The 10,602-nt window shown below is 49.2% G+C and overlaps 1 protein-coding gene across 1 annotated transcript in view; it reads left to right on the top strand.

Annotated features, from left to right (window-relative positions):
* Positions 6,645-10,602, top strand: part of SLC15A1 (solute carrier family 15 member 1) — a gene marked incomplete at its 5' end in the record, with an annotated part of 37,650 nt that continues 33,692 nt past the window's right edge. The window contains 4 exon segments of the mRNA NM_214347.1: positions 6,645-6,662; positions 7,679-7,760; positions 7,863-8,004; positions 9,164-9,283. Coding sequence (NP_999512.1) covers positions 6,645-6,662; positions 7,679-7,760; positions 7,863-8,004; positions 9,164-9,283 — 362 coding nt within the window.

The following is a 10,602-nucleotide window of genomic DNA, read 5'->3' as shown; positions in this document are numbered from 1 at the left end:
AAGATAAGAAATGCTGACTGCATTGTGCCATCCAGTGAGCAGCTCTGAATTCTATCAAAGAAGAGCTTGGCAACCTCTGCCCTGCAGCAATAAAACAGGTTCTTTGGAACACACAGCTTTCAGAAAAATCAAAAGCTTCCTGGGCGATGACTGGCGAAGTCTCAGATTTTCACTTGAGTGAGTTTAGGAATTTCATTTTCCATCCTGTCGTTCTGGGTGTGATACTTGTTGTAACAAGGTCTCAGTTCTCTTTTATGTAGCCCTATTCATGTTGGAAGTAAACAAAACCTTTGGCATTATTATTTAGCAAATAATTGGTGCTAAATAATATTTCACACACACGCACACACACACACATAAAAGACAGGTGCTACCCTTGCCAAGAGAGGTCTTTCTTTCTCTGAGAAATGTGAGAAAGGAGTGATTGCACCAACGCTCCAGGCTGGCTCTGTCGAGTCTGGATCTTCGTACCTCCTCCTGCTTTTCTCTAGAAGGCCCATGGTAAGAACCAGCTCGAGCCCTCATTCTGGTTCTACTTTCTGCTTAGACATTCATTGCTCTGTATAGTCTTTGGGAGACAGCGGTACGGCCACAGTATCTGAAGTCTAAGCATGCAGAGCATCGTATGGTCCTGCGGGTCCTTGATGGAGCAAGGAGACAGGCTTTGAATACTGCCAGCAGGCTCGTCCAGTAGAGCGTTACCAAAACGTGTTCCTGGTAGGCCTCCCCCCAGTCTGGTGATGAAACGAGGCTTGTGTATCCGTCGTGGTTCCATCAGGAAGCAGATGGCAGACTCAAAATAGGGGCGTTTATCACAGATTTTATTTTATTTATTTATTTATTTTTGCTTTTTTAGGGCCCCACCTGTGGCATTTGGAAGTTCCCAGGCTAGGGGTCGAATCAGAGCTGCAGCTGGTGGCCTACGCCACAGCCACAGCCACACCAGATCACATCTGTCTGTGACCTACACCACAGCTCATGGCAACGCCAGATCCTTAGCCCACTGAGTGAGCGCCGGATCAAACCGGCATCCTTGTGGATAGTGGTCGGGTTCGTTTCTGCTGAGCCACAACTCCCTACAGAGAGACATGTAGATGAGGCTGGGGGCCCGGCTCCATAGTGAGGGTGCAGGTCCGTGGAGCAGTGGCCTTGCTGTCACCACCTGGCAGAAGTGGCACAAAGCTGGGACAGAACCCGGAAGGAGAGAGGCTGACCTCAGAGTTGCAGCGACTGGCGCTTGAGGGCTCAGCCGTCCAGGTGGCCAGTGGGCAGGTGCCAGGGAAAGGAACACCCTGACCTCTGACCTCCTGCTGGGGGTCCCCACCGGCCGTACCATGTTGGCACTGGAAAGACACGGGCTCGCTGATGAAACCCACCAGGTTGGCCTCTCGGAGAAGGAGGGTGGTGGCCTGGAGGAGCCGCTGGGACCATTGCGTGGCAGAGCCAGGATCTGAACATGGTGCCTGATGACCCTTGTGGCTGGTTCTTTGGAATATGTATTCATGCAGCAAACACTGAATCTCCACCCTGTGAAAAGCTCAGGCAGCAGCACATCCTCTGAAGGGTGCATGGAGCCCTGGGCTGGGAACTCTTACGGGGATCCTGGAAGGTGTTGGCATTGCTAGGCGGGCTGTCCAGAGGGAAGGTGGCCTCGCCCAGGGTCACAGGGTCAGTAACAGGACTGAGACCCCGTTACGCCTCTGACCCTGCACCCCCCTTCTTCATGTGTTGCCTCTGAGAGCAGCCTCTTCCCACGGGGGAGCCTCACTGGGGCCAAAACCAGTCTATGAGTGATGAAGAATCTCCTTCCAGAATTTCTCTGTCTCCACTGAAGTCAAGGATGAAAACAGCATCACGGCTCTTAAGTGGGCAGAAGTGGGGGACTGTCTGGCGTGAGGCCTGGGCCGGGCTGAGCTGGGGGGAGGGGGACGCAGATACCCACAGCCGGAAGTGACTGCAGGCCCTGCCCCCAAGACGAGAGGAGGCCTGGACAAGAGCCAGCTCCTCGGGCAGAGTTGCCCTTTGGTTTCCCGTGGGTGGGGGCCCAGGGCGTGATGAAAATGCAAGGCGGTGGGTCCAAGAGGAAGGGCCCAGGGTGGGGAAGGTGTAAGAGGTTCTGGGTCAGTGCCTGCCCTGGACAGTGGGCCCAGGAGGGTCTCTGTGATGCCTGGGGCCAGGGCGGTGACAAAACCTACTTACGTAGATGAGTCTGGCAGGTGGACCTCACAGCCTATATGTGGGTCTCTGATCATGGTTACCTGGGCCAGCAGCGCTGACGTCCCCGTGGAACTTGGTGGGACTATAAGCTCCAGGGGCCACTCCAGGCCTGTGGAATCAGCAGCTGTGGGAGAGGGGTCCAGAAACCCGCTCTCCCGGTTCTTGGGGGTGGTCCTGAATCACAGTCCAGTTTGAGAAGCATTGCTCTGGGGCACTGATCCTTAACTCTGGGAGTCTTTTTTTTACAGAATAAAATACATACATTTACACACAATTACATTCACAGAGATTATTATAACATGGATCTTAAGAAACAGATTGACTCCCACTGGAGAAGTGGAATGGAAAATATGCTGAGACTAATAGGAAATTTATTCTATACTTTATCCCAATCTTATGGCTTTCATCTTTACTACTTAGTTTTATCTATTACATTTCATTTTTTCTTTAAAAATTAGCATTATATTAAGTTGTTATATTATGCAACTAAAATTTATAAAGAAGAAAGCCTTATATACCATTAAATATTTTATATAGCATAGTAAAAGAATAACAACTGGTAAGCATAACAAAAATAATACACCCTCTGAAAATAAGTAAAATATAAAATGTCTAAGTTGGTTAAAAAACAGTGTAACTATATAAATATGTCCTCACAATTTGTTCCATCTCATTGATTCTTTAATAAAGGCATTACACCATTCTAGGTGACGTGATAAACAAGACATTATAGACCTTACATTGTACCTTGGAGAGAAATGGTTATTAATAATACAATTGTAGAACTGTATTATTTAATTGTACAGTGGCGTTATTTAATTATAATTATCATAAGTTCTTTGATGGAGAGGAAATCAGAATCAGATCTAAGAAGACTTCAGCATTCCAAGAACGATGTCAAATGACCCCCTTCATGGTGGATTATGCACTTATTTACTATGAGATATATTTCTTCTCCAGAGATTCCTTGTTTGTGTATCAATTGTAGATTTTTGGTTTGCAGTTATTCTGAAGTTTTGATGTAAGAGTCTATATGTATATGAGATTGTTTTAAGTTGTTGTTCTCTTAATTGCAAGTTCATCTCCGGTGTCCCGCATTTGTACCCACCTCTTCTCATGATTTCTGATTTTGATGGTATAATTGTGCATGGATGATTTTGTATCTTTACTGTATATACACCTTTACTGGTGAGCCTTGTCAGTTGTGGAATTTTTGTTTCCTGTTGCTGTCTTTTCTTTTCTGCCTAGAGAAGTTCCTTTAGTATTTGCTGTAAGGCTGGTTTAGTGTTGCTGAATTCTCTCAGCTTTCGCTTATCTGTGAAGGTTTTGATTTCTCCTTCAAATCTGAAAGCCTTGCTGGGTAGAGTAATCTTGGTTGGAGGTTTTTTCCTTTTATCACGTTAAGTATATCATGCCACTCCCTTCTGGCCTGCAGAGTTTCTGCTGAAAAATCTGCTGATAACCTTATTGGGGTTTCCTTGTATGTTACTTGTTTCTTTTCCCTAGCTGCTTTCAAGATTTTCTCTTTGTCTTTAATTTTGGTCAGTTTGATTATTATGTGTCTCGGTGTGTTCCTCCTTGGGTTTATTTTATATGGTACTCGTTGTGCCTCCTGGATTTGAGTGAGTGGTTCCTTTCCCATGTGAGGGAAATTTTTGGCTATTATCTCTTGGAATATTTTTTTTGTCCCCTTCTCTCTCTCTTCTCCTTCTGGCACCCCTATAATACAGATGTTGGTGCATTTAACATTGTCCCAGAGTTCCCTGAGACTCTCTTCATTTTTTTTAATCTTTTTTCTCTTGTCTGTTCTGCGTCTGTAATTTCTTCTAATCTGTCCTCCACCTCGCTTATTCGTTCTTCTGCCTCCTGTATTCTGCTGTTAGCTGCTTCTAGTGAGTTTTTTATTTCAGTTATTGTATTTTGCATCTCTTCTTGCTTAAGTTTTATATCTTGTATCTCTTTGCTCAGTGTTTCCTGTAAGTTATCCATCTTTGCCTCCAGTTTATTTCCAATGTCTTGCATCATCTTCAGCATCAACAATCTAAAGTCTTTTTCCTGGAGGCTGAGAATCTCCTCATTGCTTAGCTGATTTTCTGGGGTTTTTCCTTTCTCCCTCATCTGATAGTTCTCTGTCTTTTCATTTTGATAGGTTTTTGGTGTGGTGACCTTTTTATGGATAATAGAGTTGTAGCCTCTCTTACTTCTGGTGTCTGCCCCCCTTGTGGCTGAAGTTGGTATGGGGGGCTTGCTGTAGGCTTCCTGATGGGAGGGGCTGATGCCTGCCCATTGGTAGGTGGAGCCTATTCTAATCCCTCTGGTGGGTGGGGCTTAGTCTCTGGATGGGATTAGGGGCTGCTGTGTGCCTGAGGCTCTTTAGGCAGCCTGTTTACTGAGGGGTGGGGCTGTGATCCCACCTGGATTGTTGTTTGCCCTGGGGCTTCTCAGCACTGACTGATGGGTGGGGCCAGATTTTCCCAAAATGGCCACCTCCAGAGAAAGGCATGCTGATGAATATTCCCGAGAGCTTTGCCTTCAAGTCCTTCCCTCACAACAAGACACATCCACCCCTGTTTTCCCATGATGTCCTCCAAGAACTGCAGTCAGGTTTGACCTAGGTTCCTGTGGAGACCTCGCTCTGCCCTGGGACCCAGTGCACGTGAAAGTCTGTGTGTGCCTTTTAAGAATGGGGTCTCCATTTCCCCCAGTCCCGTGGAGCTCCTGCGCACAAGCCCCGCTGGCCTTCAATGCCAGATGCTCCAGGGGCTCTTTCTCCCAGTGACAGATCCCAGCATGTGAGGGTTTGATGTGGGGCTCAGAACTCTCACTCCCTGTAGGTGAGTCTCTGTGAGCCAGTTAGTTTTCAGTCTGTGGAGCTTCCCACCCGGGAGGTATGGGGTTGTTTATATCACGAAATCACCCCTCCTACCTGTGGATGTGGCCTCCTCTTTTCCTTCTGGAGTAGGGTATGGGTTTCCGGTCCATTTGGGTGGAGATTGCTCAGTCTTTAGTCGTGAATTTTGTTGTTTTTAGGAGAGAAGTTGAGCTCCAGTCCTTCTATTCCACCATCTTAATCCCGTCTCCAACTCTGGGAGTCTTGACCACAAAGAGTTCTAGGCTGTGGTCAATGGGGCCAGGAGGAGAAGGGGGAGGGAGTGTCCCCCATGGAAAGGGCCACGTGAACTAGCCTGTGACAGACCCTGGTAGATGGCATTGGGACAGGGAGCGGAGATGTTAAGACTCAGACGAGGAGTTCCTGTCGTGGCTCAGCGGGTAAAGAACCCAACTAGTATCCATGAGGATCGGGTTCAATCCCTGGCCTCACTCACTGGGTTAAGGGTCCAGCGTTGCTGTGAGCTGTGGTGTAGGTCACAGATGCAGCTCATATCTGGTGTGGCTGTGGCTGTGGCGTAGACCAGCAGTTATAGCTCCAATTTGACCCCTAGCCCTGGGAACTTCCTCAAGCTGCAAGTGCAGCCAAAAAAAAAAAAAAAAAAAAAAAAAAAAATCAGAGGGAGAAGAGCAGGGGCTGGGACAGAGGGCACAAAGGGTGTGCCTAAGACTTAGAAGCTGGTCAGAGGCACCTGGTTTCAACCAACTCACTTGGATTCCCACCCATTTTCTTCTTGCTCTTCTCATCCATTCTTCTGATAAATCGCTGCTAGAAGGTGGGTCCTGGTGAAGACCTGGGGATGTGAGATGGAGACCACGTGGTGATGGGGGCCACGTGGGTTGGGGGCCACGTGGGATGGAGACCACGTGGTTCTTCCACCAGCGCTGAGGCCGCAGTAGAAACACTGGATATTGCCCTCTGCTAACATAGGGAGGTGGGGGGTGGGCCCCCGGAAGGGAAGGGACAGGTTAAAGGGACCGTTCCTGGCATAGGAGTTGCTGTCTTGTGTTGAGGGCTCCAGGTGTGTGCACTGTGTGTCCAAGAAACAGAGCGTGGGTGTCCCAGGGCCCCGGGTGCAGAGGGCGGGGGTTGGGGGTGGTGCTGGGAGAAAGGCGGCCCAGGAACCCGGACTGGAGGTGGCATCCTTGCTGGGTGTTAGGCACCCTTAAGGGTTTTCTGCTTCTGTTATTGACCCTCACCAAACCCCTCTGACCTTGAGAGACAGTAAAGGCCATTCCTAAAGTTCAGATTTTATCCTGCGGGCCATGGGCAGCCTTTGAAGTCTTTTAAGGAGGAAATGATTTGGGCAGATTCTCTGAGCCCGGCTTCTCAGTTCTGACTACACCCAAAATGCCCAAGCAGCTAATTAAAAAGTTCAGTGCCAGCCCCGCTGGGATAAGAGGCCTGGCCCGGGACTGGGCTGGGACAGGCTGGAGCCTCCCTCCGACTGCCGGGCAGTGTCAGGGGTCTGCGCTTAGACTCAGCAAAAAGCGATTTCCTTGCTCCACATTAACGGCGGCGTTTTGTTTCTCTTTCAGGAATGTCCGTGCCACAGGTGAGTGAGCTTTTTCCTTCACGTAGCTTCATGATGGGAGCTTTACAGTTGGCTTTGCTCCTGTTAACAGCGCTGCTTCATTTGCTTAAAAAATGCATCTCACGCGACTCCCATCTCACGCGCGTCCCCTGGGCGAGGGCTCTTCCTGAGACGCTCTGTGACATTTATTCTCTTTAGGAGATGCTGCGTAGGGCCAAGCTTCGTTTTACTGTGCTTCCCAGATCTTGGATTTTTTTCCAAATTGAAGGTTTGAGGCAACCCTGTGTTGTCAGGTGATAGCTTTTTTTTGTTTGTTTGTTTGTTTTTTAGCAATAAAGCACTTTTTAGTTACGGTAGGTACATTGGTTTTTTTACGACTTAAAGCTATTGTACACTAAACCGACTACAATATAAACAAAACTTTTATTTGGACTGAGGAACCCAAAAGTTCATGTGTGAATTTTTTTTGTTTGTTTTTATTTATTTATTTATTTTGCATATGGAAGTTCCTGGGCTAGGGGTCGAATCAGCTGCAGCTGCTGACCTACATACACCACAGCCACAGCCACAGCCACTCGGGATCTGAGCCGCACCTGCGACCTGTATCACAGCTCATGGCAACGCCAGATCCTTAACCCACTGAGCAAGGCAGAGATCAAACCCGCATCCTCACGGACACCAGTCAGGTTTGTTTCCACTGAGCCACAGTGGAAACTCCTCATGCGACTTTTTTTCTTGCAATGTTTTTGCTTTACTTCGGTGTCTGGAACCGAATCCACACTCTCCACACTGCGTGTATAGCCCTTCTCAGACTAACAATAAAACAACGAAACAATAAAAGCTTTGTTGCATTGCTGTCTCCACGTGGAGGGTAAGGAAATAAACATTTGTTAACTTCTCCGTCCCACCTCTGGAGGGTCGCTGGGAAGTTACTAAATCTGCATTAGCCGCTCTCCGTGCCCTTCGCCCTCGGCCTCGTTGGCGGGTATGGACCCGGGAGGAGCTTGTTTTGACCCCAGCCCGTTTCTCTTTGTCAGAGCTGCTTCGGTTATCCCTTGAGCATCTTCTTCATCGTGGTCAACGAGTTCTGTGAAAGGTTTTCCTACTATGGAATGAGAGGTAACTCTTTCTGACACTTCCCCCGGGGCCGTGAGGAGCCAGTGTCACCGTGGCCCCTGCTAACTGTCGCCCTCTCCCCCCTCACCCACCTGCGGCTGAAAGCACTCCTGATCCTGTACTTCCGGCTTTTCATCGGCTGGAATGACAATCTGTCCACTGCCATCTACCACACCTTTGTGGCTCTGTGCTACCTGACGCCCATTCTAGGAGCCCTCATCGCCGACTCCTGGCTGGGGAAGTTCAAGTGAGTCATGGCAGCTTCTTTGTTAACAAGCAGCCCACTAAGTAATGATAAGCTCTGGGATGCGGGAGGGGGGACTTGGGACCAGAGAGTTAAGGCACAGGAGAGGATGCCTGTCCTTGCTCCTACTGATACCGCCGGAGCTCAGAGTGGCGCCTGGCCGTCAGCAGGAGGAATGCAGGTAGCACGGGGGGGGGGAGTTCTTCCTCCTCCAAACACTTACAGCATCTTGTCTTATCTCGAAATAGTAACAAGTGACATCGTCTGTTTTGTTCTGTTTTGTTTTAGGGCTGCACTCATGGCCTATGGAAGCTCCCAGGCTAGGGGTCGAATCAAAGCTACAGCTGCTAACTTGCACCTCGGCCACAGCAACGCCAGATCCAAGCTGCCTCTGCAACCTACACCCCAGCTCATGGCAACACTGGATCCTTAACCCACGGAGTGAGGCCAGGGATCAAACTTGCTTTCTCATGGATCCTAGTTGGGTTCGTTAACGGCTGAGCCACAGAGGGAACTCCCCATCTGTTGTTAATGACGCATCAGGAGTTAAGGGCCTGGAGAACAAAGAAGCCCTCTAGAAACACCCCAGCTGCTGAAAGGCTCAGACTGCTGGAGGGGCACAGGGCCTCGCCCCCAGGACTGCGGGAAGAGCACCAAGAGTGCTCTCCGTGGGGGTGGGGGGTCATTGGGAAGTTTCCTAGGAAGGAAGGACTCTTCCAGGCCAAATGCCTGACATGGGCGGAGGCAGGACTGTTCGGTGACTGTCTCAAAATAACTCCATATAATTCAGAAATAAGCAATGGACCCGTCCTGCCCAAGTATTGTTATCAGTCGCAAGATAAGTACCTCTGACTGTTTAAGGATACAGGTACTCATTTCAGTAGGGAGGTAACAGGAGACACAGCCTTTCAAATCGTTCAAAGAGAAAACAGACCTCCCCCAACCCTGGCCTGCCCCCCCCCGCCCCACCCCGCCAAAATTTCACTGCGTACTTACATGCGGGGGAGCTAATTCTTCAGCAGGCTGCCTCTCTAAGGGTTATCAGATTGACTCGGTTTGAGAAACAAGGACTGTCACGAGCGGGCTCAGGAAAGGTGGACGCAGGAAAGGTGGGCGGCGCTCGTGCAGGTAACGAAGATTCTCTTGGCCTCTCTCGATGCAGGACAATTGTGTCGTTGTCCATCGTCTACACCATTGGACAGGTGGTCATGGCCGTGAGCTCCATCAATGACCTCACAGACTTCGACCACAACGGAACCCCCAACAGCATGTCTGTGCACGTGTGAGTTGATGTTCACTGCAGCCCCACCCCGTCTCCCCACTCGTTGCTTGTTTGCTGCTCTCGTCTCCTTTTAAAAAAATTTTTTGTGGAAGTGAAAGTTGATTTACAATGCTGTGTTAGTATCTGGTGTGCCACAGTGATTCAGCTATACATACATGTGTGTATGCATGCGTGTGCGTGCATGTGTGTGTGTGTGTGTGTGTATTTTGCTATGTTCTTTTTTGTTACGGTCCATTACAAGATACTGAATATATAGTTCCCTTGCTATACAGTAGGGCCTTCCTGTTTATCTGTTTTCTATGTAGCAGTTTGCATCTGCTAACCCCAAACTCCTCATTTATCCCTCCCGCCCTTCGGTGCTTACTTTTTAATCTTTGTCCTTGAACTTCACTCTGAGCGTAAGGAGGCCTTTCCTCCCTCATCGGTGTAGAGGACTCGCAGCTGGGTCTTCAGTAAGTCACTGTCCTAACAGTTGTCCGGAGGCGTGGCTCACTCGAAGGCTTGGTGTCTTGGGGACACTCCCAGGAGGCATGGTCAGGGCACGAGCTCTGTATCCATCTTCATCTCCCCCGGGGGACATTATCGCCCATTGCACCAGGTTTCCTCCAGACTCTGTACCTTTGGTTTTCTGCCTTGTACCACATGTCTGCTCAGCCTTCAGTACCTCCGTTTCATAAATACTTGTGCCAGCCCTGTGTTCTGCGCTCTTGATGAGAAGCGCTATTGACGACTGCTTCCCTGTGGGGTTAAGGGAAGCAGTCTGGCCAAGCCGACAAGTCTGACCAAGCCGACAAGTTATAAAGACTTACTTTGTTTCTGGTTCAAAACTCTGCTTTGGCTCCTTGATCCGTGAGTACATCATCTCATGGGAAAATGGGAAAATGTCACTGAAATTCAAATTAGTATTTGCAATCTCCGGGCTTCTGGTCTGTTAGATTGGCGTCCAGACTAGATCCGCCGGGTGCCCTCAGGGAGCTGTGCTGGAGGGAAGTGGGTGCAAGGACAGTCTACAGCTCAGACTTCCAGGATCCGGATCCCAAAGAGGAGCTGGAAGACCTGGGCCAGCTTATCTACTCTTTGCCTCAATATTCTAATCCACAATATCGATTATGAACGCGGACTTTGGAGCCAGGCTGTGCAGGTTCACATTCTGGCTGTGCCTCCTACTAGTTGTGTGCTCTTCAGCAAATTTCTCAACCTTCTGCCCGGGTGTCCTCGTCTGTAATAGTACCGCCTCACGTAGGACTGTCGTGCATTAATCCGGGTAGAGAACTTGGAATTCTGCCTGGCAAGTGATAGGTACTCAAGAAAGCTTAACG

This window comes from Sus scrofa, chromosome 11 (assembly GCF_000003025.6).
Source record: "Sus scrofa isolate TJ Tabasco breed Duroc chromosome 11, Sscrofa11.1, whole genome shotgun sequence".
NCBI classification, from domain to species: Eukaryota; Metazoa; Chordata; class Mammalia; order Artiodactyla; family Suidae; genus Sus; species Sus scrofa.
This window is presented reverse-complemented; position numbering and strand designations above follow the sequence as displayed.